The sequence below is a fragment of the Astyanax mexicanus genome, chromosome 1 (genome assembly GCF_023375975.1).
Source record: "Astyanax mexicanus isolate ESR-SI-001 chromosome 1, AstMex3_surface, whole genome shotgun sequence".
In the NCBI taxonomy this organism is placed as follows: Eukaryota; Metazoa; Chordata; class Actinopteri; order Characiformes; family Acestrorhamphidae; genus Astyanax; species Astyanax mexicanus.
Window position 1 is genome coordinate 106,617,808 of NC_064408.1, and position 24,560 is coordinate 106,642,367.

At 38.7% G+C, this 24,560-nt stretch overlaps 1 protein-coding gene across 1 annotated transcript; it reads left to right on the top strand.

Annotated features, from left to right (window-relative positions):
- The first annotated feature begins 1,105 nt into the window (after nucleotides 1-1,105).
- On the top strand, nucleotides 1,106-24,510 carry mppe1 (metallophosphoesterase 1). The gene is made up of 9 exons (XM_022680257.2): nucleotides 1,106-1,995; nucleotides 7,291-7,399; nucleotides 9,336-9,439; nucleotides 10,331-10,411; nucleotides 11,313-11,421; nucleotides 14,660-14,737; nucleotides 19,789-19,911; nucleotides 21,213-21,353; nucleotides 22,471-24,510. Exons 1-9 carry the CDS (start codon nucleotides 1,739-1,741, stop codon nucleotides 22,651-22,653), a joined length of 1,185 nt encoding a protein of 394 aa, XP_022535978.1. The 5' UTR covers nucleotides 1,106-1,738; the 3' UTR covers nucleotides 22,654-24,510.
- Nucleotides 24,511-24,560: the final 50 nt, after the last annotated feature.

Sequence of the window (24,560 nt, forward strand, 5' to 3'; positions counted from 1 at the left end):
GATTTGAGTCACTTCAGCCTGGTAATGTGAACGTAGCCTTAGTTAATTACTAGGCCAGTATTTTTGTCTGCCTGACAATACGCCACTAAATTTTGAGGATTTCTATTTAAGCATTACATAAAAGCTTTCATGTTTGATAAGGAACATTACTGAAAAGTGTAATTGTAATTATAATAGAAAATATAAAAAAATATTTAAATAAATTCATTCTTTAAATTTAAATCTGCTAATGTCAAAATATAATCAATAAAAATCATAAATTTGTCTCTTTCCTGAACTTCATTTTAAAATCAATATTTTCCTGAATTCTAATCAAACAATCCATGTCCTCCAAACCTTTAGTTTTGTTATGTTTGTCAAGTTTTATGTCCATTTTCAAACATGCAGAATTTGGGTTGATTCTTATTCAGGGTTCCTAAAAAGTCTTAAAATGTCTTAAATTAAAAACTGGGTAATTAAGGTCTTAAATTGTCCTAAATTTACTGTATATTTGCTGTAGGTATTATATTTTCAGACGGTGTGTTTAATGCCAGTGGGAAAGCAAAAGCTAACGTTAGCAGTGAGCTAGCTAACATACTCACGTTAGCAGCGAGTTATCTAGCTACATTACTGGGGAGAGAACTAAATTTAGCGGCAAGCTAGCTAACATTAGCGGCAAGCTAGATAACAGTTACATTAGCGGCGAGTTAGCTATATTAAGTTTTCAATACTTATATATTATATATATTAAATTTTCAATACAACAAATTATTTTCTTACAACGAAATTATGACTACATTTTTGGGTCTTAAATTATATTTATTGCGGTGTAAAAAATGTCTTAAAAAGCATTGAATTTGAATTGTGCAAGAATCCTGTTGATCTGGAATTATTAAGCAGAGTAAAGAGAGAACAGGCAGCTTCTCCAAGTGTCCTGTAGGAGATTCCGAAGCCCTCAAAGATTCAGAGTGTAAATAACTTATTTTACTGCAGAGAAGAAGGGTTTTATATCACCTACAACTGTATCCCGTATACTGTACAAGGCATTTTAAGGGGTACTTCACCTTTAAAAGTTGAGCTAGCAGTGATTGGAGTGATTGGAGTGCAGTACCGGTGAGGAGCGCGTGGCGGCGCGTGCAGGGCTGCTGTGCAGATCTTTAGTCAGTGCTGACACTGCTCTGGCTTCGTGTTACAGCTGCAGAGCACAGAGAACACAGCGGTGGTGATGAGTCACTGTGGAGGAACCGCTCTGTGTGCTGCAGCTGAAGCTGCTGCTGGAGCTGCTGCAGGGTGAGGGATGGTTCCTGCCCGTCCGGTTCTGGGGGTTCAGCCGGACGTCAACAGCGGAACAGCGGAGGGTGTGGGGGCTGTGCTGTGTTGTTCTCACGTGGCTGCTGACTCTCTCTCTCTCTCTCTCTCTCTCTCTCTCTCTCTCTCTCTCTCTCTCTCTCTCTCTCTCTCTCTCTCTGTGTGGTTGAGTGTGTGTATGTATGTGAGTGAGAGAGAGGGATTTTTTAGGGAATTTGGCGGCTGATGGGAAGACCTGCCACCAACAAAACGGTGTTAAACGCGTGAAAAACGGCGTTAAACTGCGTTTTTTGCTGCGTGTTTCGTGTTTCAGACTGACCTCGATGCTTCTCTGATTCTGAGGATGAGCTGCTGATAAACACGCGCTGTTGTTTTCTCGGGAAATGGCCCCGGACAGGAGCGGGAGGTGCAGTCAGGAGTAGCGGCTGTGGTGGAGGTGGTGGTGGGGGTGATGATGGTGGGTCTGGGCGGCGGGAGGTGTAGGTGCAGCCTGGCTCTGGCGCTGCTGATCTCGGCCGGCTCCGTCTTCCTCTTCTGCGAGTTTGCCATCTACTACCCCGCGGTCCTGCGCTGCTCCTGGCCGGAGATGAGGGAGGACGGGGATCGTGGTACGGGCTCCGGTTCCCCCGCGGCTGTGAGGGCTCTGTTCCTCTCCGACACCCACCTCCTCGGAGCCATCCGGGGACACTGGTTCGACAAGCTGAGGAGGTAAGGCCAGCTACAGCTTCCAACACACCAGAGAAAGACCCTGACCCTGATAGAGTCCTAATCCTGTCCTGAAGTCCAGTTCTGGTCCTTAAGTCCAGGTCTGGTCCTTAAGTCCAGGTCTGGCCCTTAAGTCCAGGTCAGGTCCTGATGTTCAGGTCCTGAAGTCCTGATCCCGAAGTCCAGGTTCTTAAATTCACGTCATTAAGTCCAGGTCTGGTCCTGAAGTCCAGGTCCTTAAGTCCAGGTCTGGTCCTGAAGTCTAGGTTCTGAAGTCCAGGTCTGGTCCTGAAGTCCAGGTCCTTAAGTCCAGGTCTGGTCCTGAAGTCCAGGTCCTTTAGTCCAGATCTGGTCCTGAAGTCTGGTCCTGAAGTCCATGTCTGGTCCTGAAGTCCATGTCTGGTCCTGAAGTCCAGGTCTGTCCCTGAAGTCCAGGTCTGGTACTGAAGTCTAGGTCCTAAAGTCCAGGTCTGGTCCTAAAGTATAGGTCTTTAAGCACTGGCCCTTCAGTCCAGGTCCGGTCCTTAAGTTTAGGCTCTTAAGTCCAGGTCTGGTCCTGAAGTCCAGGTCGGTCCCTGAAGTCCAAGTCTTTAAGCCCTGGCCCTTAAGTCCAGGTCAGGTCCTGATGTTCAGGTCCTGAAGTGCTGATCACAAAGTCCTGATCCCGAAGTCCAGGTCCTTAAGTCCAGGTCTGGTCCTTAAGTCCAGGTCTGGTCCTGAAGTCCAGGTCTGGTCCAGAAGTCCAGGTCTGTCCCTGAAGTCCAGGTCTGGTACTGAAGTCTAGGTCTTTAAGCCCTGGCCCTTCAGTCCAGGTCCGGCCCTTAAGTTTAGGCTCTTAAGTCCAGGTCAGGTCCTGAAGTCCAGGTCCTTAAGTGCTAATCCTGAAGTCCTGATCCTGAAGTCCAGGTTCTTAAATCCACATCATTAAGTCCAGGTCTGGTCCAGAAGTCCATGTCCTTAAGTCCAGGTCTGATCCTTGAGCCCAGGTTCTTTAGCCCAGGTCCTGTGGATTCATATCTTCATGTTGTCGCTCTAAACTCAGGCTGGTTTGTTCAGTGTAATGTTTATCAGTAAGATTTTTTTCTTGTATCCTAAAATGGAAAACTGGGCGCAGAACTTGACTATTTTATTTTTTAGTGTAGTGAAGGAAAAAGTTTCATTCATTTTTTTCAATTTTCTAGTTTTTAATTTCCACCCCTTACAATCAGAATTTCGGTGAAAATTAAAAACTGAATGGTATTTTGCATCTTGTAACGTAAGTAGGTTGGACTAAATAGCTTCACCTACTGCAGATTGAGCGTTGTTGGTATTTGTGTGATGATTTGTGACCTTCACTTGTTGTAAACATGTTAACAAGTGTTTATGTTGTGTAAGATTTACTAAAAATGTTTTGCTAAAAACAGTGAGAATCCAGATTTTAAATCATGATTCACAAGCAGGTGGGTGCACTGAAGTTTTGCCTAAGGATTTATCTGTGTATAAATCTGTGCATGTCCAAACAAGGATATGGGAACCTCACAATATTGAGGTTCACTGATTTCCACCAGCAGGCTTCAAACCAAACCTATGTAAATAGATTCAAAATAGGTGTCAAAATGATGAAAATATAAGTGTAAATAGTCCCATGTTAATGTAAAGTTAAATGTATAAGTCTTTTGTATTGTATTTGTGTTTCAGCTCTTTGTGTTCCTGCGCAGTTCCAGGAATTTGTTACATTCCTAAGAATAAATACAGATAGCAGTCTCTTCTGCTGTAGTTCTCACTTTTTGAAGAAAGCATGCTTCTAGTATTAATTGGTTATATTGACCCAGCCTTGCAAAAACCATGGATTTATGGATTTTCCTTTTTCATTTTCTAATATAATATTAAAATAATCTGGCAGTTGTTGTTTTCATAGGCCAATAGACATGGTTTTAAATGACTTGGAATAAAATCTTTTCACACTGACCAACACTGAAAGTTCTTCCATTGAAAGGCTTGCCCAAGTATGTTTATTGGTGTGGTTGATTTGCTTGTCCAATCAGAGATTTGATTCTCAGTCTAGCATGTTGAAGGTGATGCATTAACTGCACTGAGTTCACCAACATTCAAATCAACCATATTTTCATATATTTAAAGTAGCTGTCATAAAAAAGTGATGAGCAAAACATTGATCATCTTGATGAAGTGAGTTCAGTCATGTTTGGACCAGATTACTTTTACAAAGTGCCAGACACAATTGTAATAAAATAATAGCCATTGCACAGCAGTGCAGTGTATTTCAAACTCTGAAATTCAACCTTTCTGCGATAGTGAATACACGCACACACACACATGAATGTACATTCACTCGCACACTAGTGAACTGGGTAGTGAAAGCACACGCCCTTAGCAGTGAACAGCAACCAAAGTGCCCTGGGAGCAGTTGAGGGTTGGTTTCTTACTCAGCCGCAGTTGTAAATGTTGACGTGGAGAAGGCGCTGTTCTTATCACTCGCCATCCCTATTTCCTACCGACCCTCCTGTATCAAGTTCATTTCTAACCCCTAGGCCATGTCTGCCTTTATGGGGAAGGCAAAACTGACTTGTTGTATGCTGCACCAACCTATAAAACACTGACCTTTCTTATTATGTTGTGTCCAAACGTCATGAAACATGAAATCTTTTTTTTCTTTTTTACTTTATTTACTGTCATTTAAAAGTTGCTTTTTTAAGATTTCGGTTTTGCCTTTTGAATTGTATTGTAAAAGGGGCTAGCAGAAACCAAACACTAAAGGCAAAAATGTATCAGAAATAGATCTGCTGAGCTACAGATTATGCTCCTCATATACAGGGCATTAAGGACATTAATCTGCTTAATATCTCAATCAATATCTGCTCATTTCATAAATAGCACGACTTTCCTCATGGCTGAACACTGTTTGTGTATGTCTGTTATAAAAGACTTTATTGTTGGGAAAATGACCATCATGTTCACTGCTCACTCATTTCCTCCTGTGCCAGCTTCTCTAGTCATCCATTACTGACTGCTTGCCAAAATCTGCTCCTATCAGTTCACTTTCCTCCTTAAGCCAGTGTTGTGCTCCTCCAGCTATAACATGTTTTAGCATGCTGACATGCTTCAGGACACTTATTCAGTGTTTTTGGCACAGGAGGGTTTTTGGCAGAGCCCGAGCATAGTGAGCCAGTGATTAGGGCAGTGGCTTTGTGTTTGGACTTTGTGTTTGTGTGGACCCTGGCCATGTTACAATCTAGTATAAGAACTGGGTTTATGACTAAAATAGTTTAATAGATTTTTTTTAACATTGGTGTTAGTGTGCTGTATTTTTTTTTACCAGTGTTTTTTTTGGTAATGTGTTTTAATAAATATCACAAATCTAACTCAGACAAATGAACCCTGTTGATTTTTTACAGACCACTGTCTTAGAGATTGCTCTGATTTTATTGTTTTATTTAGTTTTTAGTCTTTAATATAAGAGCTCCCAAAATCCCAACCCTATTGTCTGTGTTGCAGAAGTTTTATAAACATGTCAAACTGTTTATTAGTACATTTAGTTTATTGATTAATTTTTTTCTCCACCATCACTTCTTTTACAATGTTATCATGACCATCATATCCCTTTTCTCAGCTTTACTTTATAGATATATGTTGAACCACTTTATAGTTCTATAATTAGAGACAGCAGCCCTTCTGTTTCTCTGCATACGTACTTATTTTCCTTTCACTTTTTTCTTTGATGTTCAGGACCACCACAGAGTAGGTATTATTATTTGGGTGGTGGGTCATTATTCTCAGCACTGCAGTGACATATACTGACATGGTGGTGGTGTAGGAGCTGTTAAGTCCGGATGGGATAAGTTTCTCCGGGGGACACTTCTACTCATTGATAGTGGCTTTCTCGGTCACATGACATCACATTTAGTAGCTCCTCCATTTCTACTCGTGTTTACGTGGATCTCTGTGGAAATGTGCACCCAACGTGTAATTACGGTGCACGGCAGTGGACAAATAGCTATTTTATTAAACACGAGGTGATGAAACTCAGAGATGTTCGTCTGGACAGGACTAAAATTACTGAAGCATCACAGATTTCATCAAAAATACAGTAGGTAATTGTTAAGGTATAAAAAACAGTATGTGTTCTACTCTTGTTTTATGAAACACTTAAGTCAAATATTAACAAGCGAATGTTGTTCACACCTCTGCTGCAGAAGCAAGAAGGGACTTCCTCTTTTTGACTGCACAGATAAAAGACTATGCCTGTTCCCTAATAAACTCAGATTGTAATTTGCATATGTACTTCCTTACTGAGTTGTCCTTTTATGGCTGTACACTTACAGTCATATGAAAAGGTTTGGGCACCCCTATTAATCTTAATCATTTTTAGTTCTAAATATTTGGGTGTTTGCAACAGCCATTTCAGTTTGATATATCTAATAACTGATGGACACAGTAATATTTCAGGATTGAAATCAGGTTTATTGTACTAAGCAGAAAATGTGCAATATGCATTAAACCAAAATTTGACAGGTGCAAACAGCCTCAGACCCAAAAAGCTTCATGCACTTTGCAGATCTTAAAATTCTGTGTCTACCAAAAAGCAAGTATACTATTATTTATTCTATAAAGTATTTATTTTTCTTTGTTGGCACTTTTAAAGTATCTGTAATGAATCATAATAAATCCAACTATTCAATAGGCTTTTTTAGGCACTCTTTCTGTTTAAAAAACTTAATTAAATGAATCAAATGATTAATTAATCAAATAATTAAAACCAAGATCTAAGATTAGTATTGTTAGGGTAATGGTTAGGCAGACTTCAGATACAAATGTAAAACCAGCTGAAAGGAAAACAGAAACAAGTGAGTTTTACTGAGCTTTAATGGAGAAAAGGAACTAAATAAAGTGTAACTGAAAAAAATTGGTATTTGTGAATCGATTCAGAACCGTCCACATCTGAATGGAGATGCATCTATGAATCGAACATTTTCCCCACTACTGGTAATGTGTACAAATTCAGTTGATTCAGGGCTTCTTTCCCAGTGCAGTGTACTTTAGCTTTAGTGTCCTGTGACTTTTGGCATGCTATTGAATCAGCCCTGTATCTCTGCTGCAAAACTAAAGTGTCCTCACTGATCAACTATTTAGATTTGAACTTGGCCATTCTAGAGCTTTGGAGAATTCCCAACAGCATCTCACTGGTTTTACACACCGACCTGTTAGCCTTTTTTGCTGCATAATGTAGTGTTTTCCTGCCTTGCTCTTTAATGATGCACCATAGTAGAAATTTAAACACTCTGGTTCTTTTTGTGCTTGTAGGGAGTGGCAGATGGAAAGAGCTTTCCAGACAGCCATGTGGTTACTCAGACCAGAGCTGGTTTTTATTTTGGGAGACATTTTCGATGAAGGCAAATGGAGTTCACCTGAGGTAAGACTAAAGGTTTACGCTTCAGACAGCAGGGTTTCAAGATGCAGCAAACATTTCCAGCTGAGTCATGCATCTACTCTATTAGAATTATCCTGACATACACTCTAAAAAACAGAGGTACGATATGAGTACTTTTTTGCACTCAAAGGTATACTCTTCATAATTGTACCCTCAAAGGTACAATATTGGTCTTTACAGGGTCAGATTTGTTCCCTCTGAAGTACAAAGTAATTTCTAACAGCAATAAGTACAGATTTGTACCATTTAACCAGCCAAAAGGTACATTCAGTATTCTGTATCACTGTACTAATAAACAATATATACTTTAATTGCACGTTTTTATTTAAAAGCCAGACAATTTTGCATCATCAAGTTTTTTTTTGCCATATTTAGTTGATGATAATGTTTATAATCTTTATAAGATTTACTGGCCATGGGTACAAAAAGGACTTTTACTGAAAGGTACTTTTTTTGTACCTCAATATAAGGTACAGCCCCAGAGACAAGCTTTGTACTCTTTTAAGTACAAATCTGTACTTACTTTTCTTAGTGTGTATGTTAATAGACTGATAAAATTCAGTTATTGTTTTAAGTTATAAGCCAATTATTTTTTTCAGCTTTTTTCTGCCACAGAGTTACCAAATTGAAAACCTCTTGAATATAATCAAGAGGAAGATGGATGGTCTAAAGCCATCAAACCAAGCTGAACTGCTTGAATTTTTGCACCAGGAGTGGCATAAAGTTATCCAAAAGCAGTGTGTAAGACTGGTGGAGGAGAACATGCCAAGATGCATGAAAACTGTTACAGGAACTGTTTTTTTTTTTTGGAGCATTGCAGTGATAATTTCATTGCATGAAGGTCATTCAAGGATGTTGGAAGATCACGTTAAATTTTTTCAGAAGTCTGATAAGTAATAGTTTTATATTTTAAACATACTGAAACAAATAAAGTAATAAACTCATTTTAATCATTATACATTGTGTAGTGTTCTTTGTTGGGTCATTTATTGTAGCAGGACTAAAATAAAATCTAAGGCAACATTTTAATCGTATTAAAGTTTACTTTAAAAGATTATGCCACCCATTACATACATGTAAATTTAAACAATAAAACAGAGTAAAATTCTTTCCACAGGTCACACCTTTAACAACCCACAGAGAGACAGATCTAAAATAGAGATATGCATCATTTAATGGTTAATTGTTTATCACTGGTTATAATGCAAGCTGTGTCAACTGCACCTAACATCAGCTCAGATGTCTCTGTTCTGCTCAGATGACAAAGTTCTCATCTTATGTCACTACGTCTACCCTGGGAACAGTCTTCATATGTCAAAGAATATTTTTAATATCTTAAAGTCTCTGCGTATCCTCATGACACTTTGTTTTTTTACTTTCTTATTACATTCTTGCCTCAGAAGAGGCAAAACTTTCAGTTTCCCTTTCCAAACCAATAAAAGTAAACAATTAACCAGGGTCAATGTGCCGTGAGGAGACAGGCTAACTCTTTTGCAAACATTAACTCAAGTTATTTGTATTTACTGCCCTTAAAAATTAAAATAGATAAACCTACTAATCTTTGCCCTTGAGCTAGATTGCAGAGCTGACCATTGACTGGCAGAGTGCCAGTGGTGCTGAGCGTGAGCAGGGCTCCGTCTGTGACACTCTGCTCTTGTTTTCTCATAAATTATTCAGTCTTATTTCAATTGTGTCAGTTTAGTGTCATTGTCATTCTGAGCAAATGCATCTGCTTGTTTCCTTCATTGTGGCTTTGTTTTTTTTGTGTGACTGCGCAAATGTTGTTTAATTATTTGCTCAAGAATTCCAGTTTCTGTAATATGATTAACATTAAAATCCTGTAGCTTAATACCTAATTAGATGTTAAATGTATAGGTGTTGTTTATGTTAACACAGTTTGTTGGATCTTTTACTTTAGAATTGGGAGGATGATGTTCGGCGCTTTAAGCAGATCTTTCGTCACCCCAGCGATACGGAACTTGTGGTTCTTATTGGCAACCATGACATCGGCTTCCACCACGAGTGAGTTTGTAGAGCTGTTGAAATATTTAACAGACATAAAGAGTTATTAGAACTTGTGCTTCACAAGTTTCACACCAGTTATTTATAGTGTTTACAGACCTATTTTGCTTATCAGTTGTGTCCCGTGGGCCAAAACAAGGACAGACACTTGCAGATACCGTATTTTATCAAGGGGACTAGGCTTACAGAGGTAGTTAGAGACAGGCATGGTCAGTATCAGAAAGGCAGCAATGGTTAACTACGTACCTGAATGTAGAAGGCAAAATGGGGTCAACAAACCGTACAGTGGGCAAAGCAAGAAAATAGTAAAAAAAACACAAAGTGGGACGGTAACAAAGGAAAACAATCAAAAGAAACAGGTTGTAGAAGAGCTAGCAAACTAGATTCAATACTCTGCAACAGGGGCGTATCAGCAAAGTCTGGGCCCTGTACACTCTCAATGCCAGTGGGCCCCTATCCATGCCAGTACACAAGGATTGTCAGCGAAAAAGTCAATCATTTTCATGGGCCCTTCTGCATACTCCGGCCATGCGTAGTCAGGTCCACTTCCCCCACCCACTACCACGCCCATGCTCTGCGAGGAGCTAACAAAAACAGAGGGGTAATTATGCTAAACAGACCAGGTGTGAGCAATCAGAAGCTGGGAGAGCGTGAACGCAATAGCTTCACATGATCAGCAGTGTCAGGAAAGTCTGGTGTGGGTGCATGCTGAGAATTGAAGTCTTTGTTGTGTGAAACAGAGTCCAGAGCAGGCAAACTGACAGTGTCAGGAGTGACAAGTTGGTTAAAGATTAAACTAGAAATTGGCGTTTTAATGATGTTTCCGTATTTTGTTGGTATTTGTTTATGCTGTAATGCAGTGCCTTTAATTCTTTATTCTCTTCTATACAGAATGACTCGCTATAAACTGGAGCGCTTTGAGAAAGTGTTCAATGTGACGTCAGCGCGCATCCTTACTAAGAGAGGAGTGAAGTAAGTCATTTAACATGGAACTGTCTTTTGGTCTTTTTTTTTTTTTTACAAAAAAATATTGTTATTATTATTATCATTATTATTATTATTATTATTATTATTATTATTATTATTATTATTATTATTATTATTATTATTATTATTATTCTGCCAGGCTGGGCAATGGTGACGTACTCCGTATTAGACGCTGTCTTACAGTGAGCTCTAAATCTCTATCGAATGTTAAGTTGGTCACTGTTTTGCACTGTTTTGCATAATTCTTCACCCAGAAAGATTAGACTGAATTTATTGCAAATTGGTGATTTAATGCAAATACAGCTCTGAAAAAATTAGAGACCACTTAAAATGAGTTTTTTTTAAGCCATTAAACCAAGCTGAACTCCAAAAGCAGTGTGTAAGACTGGTGGAGGAGAACATGCCAAGATGCCTGAAAACTGGAATCAAAAACAAGGGTCATTTTACCAAATATTGATTTCTGAACTCTTAAAACTATGTTGAGGTCTGAAAGCTCTGCATCATCTTTGTTATTTCAGCCATTTCTCATTTTCTGCAAATAAATGCTCTAAATGGCAATATTTTTATTTGCAATTTGGGAGAAATGTTTTCCGTAGTTTTAGAATAAACCAACAGTGTACATATTATTCAAACATAAACCTATAAATAGCAAAATCAGAGAAACTGATTCAGAAACTGAAGTGGTCTCTTCAATTTTTCCCAGAGCTGTATATTTAAGGCATATTCTTGAACATTGAGGAATGTTACAGTATTTAGTTTTCTTGAGGTCTGAAAAAATGGGAAGGACAAACAGCACCATTCATTTTCTTGTAAACTAAGAAACACAATTAACCAGCAGTTTGGTGGTTTTCATTTAACATGTTTCAACATATCTCTGTGTTTGTAGTTTTCTGCTGGTGAACAGTGTGGCGCTGCATGGAGATCACTGTCCCATTTGCCAGAGTGTAGAGAATGAGCTACACAGTCTCTCACAAGCTCTTAACTGCTCTGTACAGGTAACTTACATCCTCATCATTATCATCATCATCATCATCATCAATATTATATATACTGTATATCTGCCATTGTAATATAGTATTGTAATAGAGTTATTTCAGACGGTGATACATAAACATCTACCTAGTTATTAGATATTGTGTATTATTATATATAATATATTTATAAATATTTGATACCTAAACCCAGAATGAACAGACAATAAATATTATATTAATAATGCTTTATTTATTTTGGAGGAGAGGCATCATGTTCTCCACTCAGTCACACATTGTCGTATTTCTACATGAAACTACCAGCACATGCTGCAAGCAGTCCTCACTAATAAAAATCTGAATAACACTGAATTAATTAATGTTGATGTTGAGTTTAGGATTTGAATTTAAATTTTATTTGGATTTTAAAGTGTTGTATTGATTTGATACTTAAAATAATGCAGGGCTTATTACATGTTATTATGTGTTATGGTCATTATATATTTTAAAGAAAAAAAAATCTTACAATAATGATTATCATCAGGGCTAAACACAGGCTGTTTATATAACAAGTTATATATATTAGTGTTTAAGTGTGTTGAACAGACTTATAATTTTAATAAATGGAAAATACTAAAGTACAGAATATTTAGTATTCATATAAATGGACAAACAATTATTATTAAAAAAAATATGATTACAGATTTTTTTAACTGCAATATTACTTTGGCCCAATCCCATTTCACGGCTTGGCCCCATCACTTACCCATACCCCTTGTTTTCAAGTGTAACCCTTCTCTTTGAAACAGAATTACAAGGGGAAAGGATGAAATCCTCCACCCAAAAACTATTATCCATTCTGTAATTCCTCTGTGAAGGAGAGCTGAAATTAGCTTTAATTAACTTTTATCTAATTTTTCATTCCACCTTAAATGGTGGAGCCACTGCCATCTGTTGCACCATTAAAGGTGGAACGGGAAAGTTAGATAAGCTAACAAGCTACAGAGACGAGATTCTAGCGATCTTTTTTATGCTTGATATAAAGAATTGGCAATAAAACATTGAAACTACACATTAAACTATGGCAATATAGTGCTAATTGTCACTTTTAACAAGGAAAATACTTGCATTTGTGTGTTTCTTTGGTCGCTTGTTCCACCATCTTTGCAGTAATTCTCATAACCCTCAGTTTGAAATGTGAATCTGAAAAATCTCTGTATGAAGGACTAACAAGCCCTATCCCTTCCCCTAACCTACCCCTTCAGCCTAAAAAGAATCAGTATGCTTCTACTTCTTGGTGTACACACGCAAAACAGAGGGATAGGGGGTAAGTGGTAGGATCAAGGAATGAAATGGGATTGGCCTATTGTCACAATATATTGTGTACAATACAATGGCACACCCCCAATGTTATGTAAATATCTGTCTGCCTCTATTTTGTACCTTCTACATTTTTTTAACATTTCTATATTTATTACTCTTATTAAGATCATCCTAGTGAAAGTGTCCTTCATGAGCATCTGTGTGCAGTAATGAGTGTGATGTGGTGCAGGGAGGGCAGGACATATGGTCAGTGATCACGTAATCCTGCAGCTTACGAGCCTCTGTCCTCTCTTCTTAAATAAAGACCTATCACTGACCATATTCACTATTACTGACTCCTCTGGCTCATGATCAGCAGACCTGGTTGTAGAGAAGGTTATTGAGCAGCTTCAGCAGGACACAGAAGGGACAGCCACGTTAATCGTAACAGCTTTGTGCATTCACGGCTTTGCGGTTTTATGGATTATGGTCTTAATTTCAGCCACCACGTCCTCAGCTGACTAACATCTGGACCCAGCCCAGTTTCAGCTTTAGAACAGGATCTGATTGGATCCAGTAAACCCTAATTCCTGGAATACATTATAGTGTCTGCTCTGTGCTGTAATGGGTTATCTGCTGGACAGGGGTCATGCCTAAGCAGTTAAGCGCACAGTTCAGCAAAATAAATAAAACGTAGCTCAGATATTCTGCGCATTTGTGATTGTCAGAAATTGCACATTTATAAAAATTATAGATAAAAAACCCCCCATAAAACTGTAAAATAAAATTTGTTGTATCAACAGACTCAATTCAACTAGCCAGTGATAATTTGTTGAATAACTGAAAACCCCAGCAGCTCCTAAAGTCTGTAAATACTAGGGGGTATGTAAGATTGTTGTGATCACTGAGTGAGCTGTATCTTAGTTCAATTATATTATTATATGATTATATGATTTTTAATCAGATCAGCAAAAATAAACAGTATACACTACCAGTGAAATGTTTGAATACACGTAACATTTTAAGTGGTTCTTTTTTGTTTTTAAAATTTTCTAAATTGTAGATATATACTAAAATCGTCCAAACTATAAAGCTTTTTAAGATAGGGATCTGCTTTTACTTTCAGTTAACATCTGTGCTGAACTTGTCAAGAGTTCATTACTTATTTTTTTGCTCTGTTAATGTGTTTATGAGCATCTGTTGTGCTTAAGTGCATTCACAATATTATCAAAAATGTATGATGAAAATGGCTCTCATCAGGATCGCTCCATGATAGGAAGTGCAAGAGTTACATCAGGGTTCATCAAAGTTACCAGCCTCAGAAACTGCAGGTTAACAGTGTATCAGAGCCACCTACATACTTCACATAGTATTTTGGTTTGTTTAACATTTTTCATTTACTACATGATTTCTTATGTGTATTTTCTTAAAGGAACAATCAGTAAAAAATAAAAGCGAGTGTGTGTGAAATGGCTAAAAAAGTTCAGTTTACAACACTGGATAGAGTTTTCTGCCCCGCCTGCCCCTCCCTTAGATGCATAACTCACACGGGTCAAACAATTACAAGCTATAGTTAGAAAACTTTACTGCTCAGTGATTAACTGTTTAGGAAAACAAATAGCCAGCTCACCCATTTCCATGGTTGCTGTAAACTATTTGTGTGCTGTTATGTTTTATACCTGACAAACCGGGGGGTGAAAAGGGACTAGGGGAACCCTCACTGATTACTGTGACATTCTGCAAAGTGTAAATAAGAAGATACTGGCTGAAGCTCTGCTGACAAGAGCTGTTGGTGCTTTAACTCAGCATGTTTTCTTACATTCTGATGATGCATCCTGATCATGTTATGAGATACTACAGAGAATATAATCCTTAATGGTGCTTTGATAAAATTTGTATGAACTTTATATTGGTGTAAAATGTAGAGCCAGGCTAATTCTGTCATTGCTGTGTTTTACAGAGCTTTCAGTCTGAGAGTAAGAAGCATCGCTGCAGAGACATGCAGAGATATGCATCAACACCTCCCATTTTATTGCAGGTAAGTGTGAAATACTACACACATGCAGTAAACACACATTGTTTACTATAAATTATATTAAACAGTGCTTTGGGGGACATTATTGAGCCCCTCAGATCACATTAAACTGTACTCAGTACAGCATACTCAATAGTACACTTAAATAAAAAAACCCTGCAGTTGTCACTAGGGCTACAACGATAAGTCAATATAATTGACAGTATTGATTATTTAAATTTGCCGACTCTAAATTTAATTGTCTACTTACAGTACCGCATTACTCCAAAAGTGCTCAATCACAACACATTACATATTTTATCACTAAATATTAGTAATTTCCACATTTAAACAACATCCATCCATTCATTTAAATGCCTTTTAAATCTCATATTCAGCTGTTTCTATCATTTTTAGAGATGAATTACATGGCAGAAATAATGGTTGATTAATCGACTAATCAAAAAAATAATCATAAGATTAGTCAACTACCAAAATAATTATTAGTTGAAGCTCTAGTTTCACAGCCTCTGTGTAATTGTGAATAGGGATGCACCAATGTGGGAATTCTGGCCCGATGCTTATAATATGCAATACTACATATGTAGAAATCTGCGATTTTAATACTGATACACATATTTATGACTTGCAGAGAGATTAGACATCCTGGTTTAACTTCACAACTCAACTAAAACTAATAAAAGTAAATAAAATGAGCTTAAATCAATATATTTTACATTTTAAAGAAGCCCGGCTAAGGTTGGCCAATTGTAGTAGTGCGGCCAGCATCTCATGATCCTTTAAATAAAAAAAAAACGTACAAAAAATATCAGCAAGTATTGTTTAGAAATATTGCACTGCATAATCTTTTCTTTACATTACATTACATTACATTTGGCAGACGCTTTTGTCCAAAGCGACTTACAATAGTCAAGTACAATGTAAAATAAGTTTAAAGGTAAAACATCTTTGGATAGGGATAAAAGGAGGTCAAGGGGAATAATAGGATAGAGGAGTGAAGGAGGGGAAGAAGGAAATGAGGTTAGAAGTAGTTAGTGTGTTAGAGGTGTTAAGAGAGTAAGTGCTCTTTGAAGAGCTCTGTCTTCAGGAGTTTCTTAAAGATAGCGAGAGATTCTCCTGATCTGGTAGTGGAGGGTAGTTTGTTCCACCATTGGGGAACTCTGTATGAGAACAGTCTGGATTGCTTTGTGTGAGTGTTTGGCAAAGCGAGGCGACGTTCATTGGAGGAGCGCAGCGGCTGGGAGGTAGCGTAAGCCTTCAGGAGCGAGTGCAGGTAGGAAGGAGCCTGTACTGTCATCACCTTGTAGGCGATTGTAAGAGCTTTGAATTTGATGCGAGCATCAACTGGTAGCCAATGGAGCTCAATGAGCAGCGGGGTGACATGTGCCCGTTTTGGCTGGTTGAAGACCAGACGTGCTGCTGCGTTCTGGATCATCTGGAGTGGTTTTACTACACAGGCCGGGAGGCCAGTTAGCAGGGCATTGCAGTAGTCGAGGCGTGAGATGACGACCGCTTGCACCAGGAGTTGGGTGGCCTGTTGCGTCAGGAACGGTCTAATTTTTCGGATGTTATAGAGCGCAAAGCGGCAGGACTGAGCAACTGAGGCCACATGGTGCGTGAAGGAGAGTTGGTCATCAACCAGAACACCCAGGTTCCTAGCAACCTTTGTCGGTGAGAGAGAGAGAGAGAGAGAGAGAGAGAGTCGATACTTATAGAGAAGTTGTGTTGAAAAGATGGTTTTGCTGGTATAACCAGAAGTTCAGTCTTTGAGAGATTTAATTGAAGGTGATGCTCCTTCATCCATGCGGATATGTCCGAGAGACACTGCGATATCCGTGCAGAGATTGAGTGATCTTCAGGTGAGAACGACAGGTATAGCTGGGTGTCATCAGCAAAGCAATGGTAGGAAAATCCGTGTGAGTGGACAACCTGACCAAGAGAGGTGGTGTATATGGAGAAGAGAAGGGGTCCCAGTACCGAACCTTGGGGAACCCCAGTGGATAAGGAGCGGGCTGAGGACAGCTGTCCTTGCCACGACACCTTGAACGAGCGCCCAGTGAGGTACGATCTGAACCATGACAGCACATTGTCTGCGATCCCCATGTTTGAGAGTATAGTTAGGCATTGATGGTGTGAGTGATAGCTGGAATGATTGCAGGTGCAATGGTTTGCAGAAGGTCTGAAGGAATTGGGTCAAGCGGACACGTAGTAGGACGGCTACGTGTTAGGAGAGCCAGTGTCTCGTTCTCAGTGAGAGAAGTGAACGAGGAGAAAGCAACGCCTTCGGTGGAGGGACACCGGGCTGCAGAGCATGTAGTAGGACTGCTACATTGTGCATCAGTAAACTGGTTGCTGATGGCCGCCACTTTGCCAGTAAAGAATGAGGCAAGTGTTTCAGCCGTAAGGCATGTAGCCGGAGGAGGAGGCGGAGGGTTGAGTAGTGATTTAAATGTAGCAAATAGTTTCCGGGAGTCTGTGAGAGAGCAGAATTTGTTGTGATAAAATTCAGCTTTAGCAGTAGTGAGGTTGGCTGAAAAAGAAGCCAGGAGCAGTTATGCGTAATCTTAACAAGTGAAATTTTCTAAATTTAAGGCAATAAATCTTATGTTCTTTTCTGATAAGACTTTTAGTCTTACTAAGCATTGTAAATGTTAGATTATTTTGCTTATTTTAGGGATAATTATCTTAATCATTCTTACTTAAAATCTGTACCTTATTGTAAGGTAATTTGAACTCAAAATAAGCACAATCAAGCAGCAATCATTTGTGTCCAAAAACAGGGACTTTTGTGCTTAATTTAGGTGTTACTTCACTCATTTTGAGACTTTGCCATTGCTTTTTGTAAGAAAACATTGCTTACCCCATTGGCAGATTTTTTTGCTTAATATACATATATTTGTCTTAATTTGCATAAATTTTGTCTAGTTTTTGCCAATGGATTTTTTGCAGTGTGAATGTAAAAAAAAATAATAAAATACCAACCAATACAGATTTAATTCTGAAATCATTGTGCATTCCTACTTGGGAATGACTTTTAATGGATCCTTCCAATAAAGTAAATCTTTAATTATTTTTTTGTTTTTTAACATTAAAACGTAGGTGACAATCAAATCACAAAAGGCGCTTTAGAAAACAAGTTTTGCAATGGCACTATATTACACCATAATATTAATAACTTAATTAAGAAACATCAAATTTGACATGCCGTTGACCTGAGGCTCAATCCTAAAGATGTCCGTGGTCAGGTGACCTCAGCGGTCACCGAACCTCGGAGAACAGTGTAGTATCATATTTCCAAAACCTGACCATTAAGCTGTTTTTCCACTTGTTGAGGTGTCAGTTTGTCAGACCAGCTGCTTTTTTAACACACCTTTATGTTCAGGTGTGAAATATCACCTTCAGGGAGAGTCTGCCCTTCTGTGTTCACAGTTCACATCCACAGTGAACTGCAGATGATTTTACATCGTATCCAGTTCGCCTGCTCTAGATTATTGTAGCGTGAGGGCATGATTACACTGCATGATTTCTTACTCAACTTCCTGCCTGAGGGAATTCCCACAGCACCTGTCTATGTAGCACTTTAATTACTGTTACATTTTCATTACTTGTATCAGGTGTGGTGTAATACTTTTGGATTGGACTATGTTGGAAGGTATGTTGATGGACAGGTTGTAGAAGAGATCTGGAATGTGATGTGCGTAATAGGTTCAGTGTCCTAAATTAGTTACAGAAACTGGTTGTATGTGTTATTTAAAGCCTCAGTAGAGCAATGCCAAGACCACACCCAAAAACTGTGTCATTTTGAATTGGCAGAACTGTGTGTGTGTGTGTGTGCTATATCTCTATGCTCCTGTAGAGGGCAGTAAATGATGTTGAAAGTAATGCAGTTTAGTGATGAGCTCATGTTGTTAGTGCAAGGAAAATGTGACAATATACAGCACACACACACACACACACACACTATATGAGATTATTTTAAGTTGTATCCACTGCTGGCGGCTCATTGTAGATGTTCAAATGCAAACACACAGCTTGTCTAGGCTCTGTAAAGAGGTATTGCCAATAGAATATGGCTCTCTGTAATGGGATCTGTGGAGCAGTGGAACTGTGTTCTGTGGAATGACTGTGCATCATCCAAATCAATCATTACCTTGTTAGAAAGAGAGGTACTTTAACAAAAGCAGAATACACATTTTAATTCTCTTGATTATAGAATAAACAATAAATAAGCAGCTGTCCCAATTCTTTTGTCCAAAAAAATAATCTACCGTATTTTTTGCACTACAAGGCGCATTAAAATCCTTTAGTTTTTCCCAAAAATCGTCAGTGCGCCTTATAATCCGGTGCTCCTCTTGTATGACTTTTACCAGTGAGGTTGAAAGGAGCAGTAAAGCCACTGCGCTGAAGTACAGCGTTCTACAGGAGGTTCAGTTTAGTCCTCCAGCACTTAGACTGAAGCAGTATTAGCATTAGCCGCTAACAGCACTAAGAACTAGCTCTTTTGCTGTTCAGAGGTGAGTATTACTTGCAAGTAGCCCTTGTGTTTACCGTGTTAAAACAAGCTATATGGGATGAACCGCAAGCTAACATCGCCCTGGCTTACCAAAACACAAATCTTGATTTCTCAGTATAGCACTGTCGTGCGGCATTTACTAGCGTTTTACTAGCAACATTTAGCTAGCACTAGCAGTTAGCCACTAATGCTAAAGCTGCTGCACCCAGCCTTAGTGAAAATCTGGAAATCTAAGCTTACAATAAATAAATGGAAATGCTTTACCCACCCAAGTTTTCAGGAGAGAAATCTGTGTAGATTAACATCCCATGGTCATTTTTTTTAAGAATTACAGTTTTGTTTACTTAGCTTAGCTTTACTTAACTTAGATACCCGGCCACCTCCACCAAGCGGCGAGACCTGCTGAATTAGAAGGAAAACAGGGTGGCTGCCCTATTCCTTACTAGTGTTGCAGAGTGCGCCATATGTATGAAACTACATTTAAAAAATGAAAATAGTTGATAATTGATAATATGATCTCATTTTGCTTGTTGCTTTCCAGCATTATCCTCTATATCGGGTCAGTGATGCTGAGTGCACAGGTGAAGACGCAGCTCCACCTAATGAACGCTACCAGCTGTTTCACGAGCGCTACGATGTGCTTTCTCAGGATGCCTCAAAGATGGTGAGACCTTTATGGAATCAGCTCACACACTATAAGCTCATTTACTTAAAGGAGAAATCCAGGTTAAAATGGAGTGAACCTTGTGGTGTAGTGAAACATGAAAATGATACAAACTATTGTCAAATAGCACACCTCCTTTCACCCACTGTATTCTGAAATGCAACATTTTCAGTCGATGCTCCCAACAGGCTTACAGTGCTAGTGATGGGGGCATAGCATTTCTCATGCAAAGAGATTTTTACGCCATTAACAAGCTTAAGTAGCTTAAGCAGCTCCACACTTCATTGGTAGAATTCTAAGGGCCCTTACATTTAAAACAAGGCACTGAGACACTTAAAAACTTTATTAAAAACATTGTTTATACACACAGTACCTCCAGACACCACCATCTTAAAAATTAAGTTATGATATGTTTACTGATAAGCACAAACGAATAGGTAGGATAGAAGAACAGGATGCAAAAAATAGTTCTGTGAAAAGGCACTTTCAAAGTTCTCAGTGTCTCTTTTAAATGTCGCAATGCTGTGCCCCTGTCACTAGCATTATACGCTCTGTATTTTGCTATGCTGGAGGTGAACGGAGGTGACCTATTCAACAAAAGTTTGTACTCATTATCATGTTTCTCTGCACCCCAAGTACATTTCACTTTGAATTTCTCCTTTAAGCATCAGTTGACTCTGTGGTATTCAATACTATTTCAACCTTTGCATAAATACATATTAGGGCTGCAACTAATAATTAGTTTGCTAGTCAACTAATCTGATATTTTTTAGTTTATCAATTAGTCAACAATTATTTTTGCCATGTTCTCCATGCCTATCTAAATATGTTTTTACCTTTAACTTCTATTACGTTTGTACTTTACTATTGTAAGTTGCTTTGGACAAAAGTAATGCGTCTGCCAAATGTAATGTAAAAAAACAACAGAAAAACAGCTGAACATGAGGTTTAAAAGGCATTTAAATTAAAATTCAGATGCTGTTTATACTTGGAAAGTACTGATATTTAATGATTAAATATGTAATTTGTTGTGTTTGGGCACTTTTGGAGATACAGACTAAGTTGATTGTACACTGTGTGAGTGAGCCTGTTACCCATCTCCTACTGTGTTTCTGTCCCCAGCACTTTGTGTAATGCAGTCGACCATGAAATCTGTAGTCAATAAATGAAAATACTTGACATTGTCGATTATATCGACTAATCGTTGCTGCCCTACAATATAAACATATAAACCTGGGCAGAATTGATATGCATTTATTTGTACTGATTATGTTCAACTAGCTCTCTCTTTCTTTCCACAGTTGCTGTGGTGGTTCCAGCCCCGCCTTATTCTGAGTGGCCACACCCACAGTGCCTGTGAGGTTTTTCATGAGAACCGCATCCCTGAGATCAGCGTTCCGTCTTTCAACTGGCGGAACCGCAACAACCCCAGCTTTATCCTGGTAATTACAGCAACTGTCCAATCAGTTTAGAACATAGAGACAGGTGACAAACTATTGGAAATTCTAGCATATAATCACTGTATTTCCAAAAGTATTCCCTTACCCAAATAAATAAACTCGGCTTCCAATCAGTTCCCTCCCCACTGGTGTATAAAACCAAACCACCTACAGTAGGCTTTTACCAACATTAGTGAAAGAATGGATCACTCTCAGAAGCTCAGTGAACTCCAGCGTGGCACTGTGATAGGATGCTGCACCTTTGCAACAAGTCCAGTCGTGTAAACTCCTCACTACTAAATATTCCATAGTCAACTGTCAGTAATATTATAACAGCGACTGGGAATTAAAGAAATTAGTGTGCAGAGATCACCAACTTTCTGCAGAGTCTATCACTACAGTCTTCCAAATCTCACATGGCCTTTAGATTAGCTCAAGAACAGTAGAGCGTAAAGATCTTTATGGAATGGGTTTCTAAGTTTGAGCATTTCCATCCAAGCCTTACATCACCAAGCACAATGCAGGCGTACAGATACTTTTTAAAAAATATGGTGTATATTAAGCCATTAGAAAAGCTTCAGTGTGCAATTAAATAAGTTCTACAAGGGTTTGAATCTGTAGAGGAGGAATGGAACACCATTCCTTCCTCAGGTGCCGTTTTGATTTTTGCAGTGGAAAGCTCAAAGCCAAGTCATTATTGGTGTCTGCTAGTTCTGTAGTGTCCCATACTCTCTGTACTATTTTGAGTGCTGTACTCTTAAGAGGGGTATTCGGTTAGGGGTGTTAAAAGTCTTGTTAAAACTCTGCCATAATGGCGAGGCCTGTTAGTTTTAAACATTCTACAAATATTTAACAGTGGCTTTAATGGGGCTCTGCAGCTGTCAGTGAATCCTGTAATGCATCTATAGTCGTTAATTAATAAACTATAGGATCCTGAGACTTCACAAAACGCTGCAGCAACTCACGAAATATGGATAATATGTTTTGACCAGCTTGACCATTATCAATACCTACATTTCTATGGAAAGATTCAAGCTCTTCTTGAATTTTATTTATATTTTATTTTATTTGTATTTAAAAAACGAATTTGTTTCTGTTTTCTGTGTTTCTCTGTGTGCAGGGTTCATTCTCACAGTCAGACTACGCACTGTCTAAGTGTTTCCTGCCAGAGGAGAGCAGCGTTATTGCAGTGTACTGTGGCAGCGCCATGTTATTAGCTCTGATCACCCTGGGCCATCTCAGTCTGTTTCGGGGAGCTCTGCATGTAACCAACATCCTCCTGGGAAAGCAGAAGTCTTTATGAGTCTAAAATGGAACCTGGTGATTACCTGCTGAGGTGAATTGGACCTGTTATGTATATATATAATCTTTAGACTGAACAGGAATTCATCCCTTCAGGGCTGGAGTTCTCCATGCTGGTGCACGTGCTGGCACTGCACAACCAACCGTGTGTGAATACAGGGTTACGTGAGGTATGAAACTGGAAGAAGTTCTCAGAAGGATTACAGCACAATGCCAGTTCCAAAGTGGTGGGCTAGAATTACTTAGAATTGTTTTAGAAGACATTTGAACTGAACATGGCAGTGTTTCGAGGACACTAAGCCAAGCGGTAGCTAAGCACTGTTGACAAACATACTACTGCTAAAGCCCTGTCGGGAGGGGATTAGTTTCTCAGGGGAACGTCTGTGAAAAGTAGTTAACACTTCTATTTTGGAATAAAACTCTTGCTTTAGCACTGCAATTGAAAATACAGGAGGACCAGTGAGTTTTTAGGCTTTTTCAGTCACATGACATCGCGTTCAGTAGCTCCTCCATTTCCACTCGCTGTTTGGTTTATGTGGATCTTCGTGTAAAGTGTAATTATGGTGCATAGCAGTGGAAAAATAGCCGTTTTATTGAACAGGAGGTGACAAAACTCAAGAGATGTGCGTCCAGACAAGACTAAAATTACCTTACGACCACGGAGTTCAGGAGGTAATTCTGCCTGTAATTTTCTCAGAGAATCTCTGAGAAAATTACACATACATGGTTGTTTCGGATGGGAATAAAATCACAGAGTACCCCCATAAAAGACAAAAAATGACCCCAGAACCCCCTGTGAAATGAATCCCGCCCAGATAGAGCTTAAGCTAAAGGTTTGAATGCTCAGGAATCCTGAACCTGTAGATACTTATTACTGTGAAGAGCCGTAAGATACATTTAACTCCTGCTGAAGCTGAAGAGTAAGAATGGACTTGATCTCTTTTACTCTGACCTGCTTTTTTCCCCTACATTCTTAAAAATAGAGGTGCCAAAGAGGGTTCTTTGTCTTGATGCCACAGACAAGTAGTGTGTAGGGTTCCATTCATGAGGCTACATGGGAAATAGTTTTAAGCCTGAGAGCAAATATGTTTTTAACAATCAATGTTTTTATTTTATTATATTTTTTTAATTATGAAGAAACACATGAGAAATCATACAGTAAACTTAAAAGTGTTAAACCAAAATATCTGGAGTGGTGTTCACTTAAAATGTCTGAGCCTGGTAACTCTGATGAATTTATCCTAAGCAAAATAGGAAACTCTTGCCTTCCTTTCCTGGGGTGGTCCTGATGAGAGCCAGTTTCATCATAACGCTTTTCACAGTCTTTACGACTGCACTTCAGCATACTTCCAAAGTTCTTTAAATGTTTTGGATTGACTGACCTTCGTTAAAGTCATTTTTTTTTATGGATTATAATATGTAACATTACTCAAATAGGGCTATTCACTGTATACCAACTCTACCTCCCCACAACTCCTGAACTGATGCTCTCAAACACATTTTGTCCACATATGTCCTTTTTTTCTTCTTAAACTGGGTTTTGTAGGGAGTGTGTAGCCTTATTGAAGGTGCCCTATTGTAGTGTTTCTACAACCGCACATCCAAATGAATAAGAACTGATTAAAAACCTGTATTTTTAAGAATGTGTACATTAACTTAGCCTTATTTAAATGAGCTTTGGAAACTTGTGCAGCTTTTATTTTGTGTAAGACTGATTGAACAGGTGCACTTTATCCTTCAGTCATTCCCACCTTTTTTTCTGATATGCCAAATAATGTATTATTATTATTTTTGATTCCCATGGAACTATTTAAGAACAGTTAAAATTAAAACAATAAAAGGAACAAGATTAATCGGATCACCAATGTGAATGGTTGGTTATTCTCTCCTCACTCTGGTTGAGTAAAA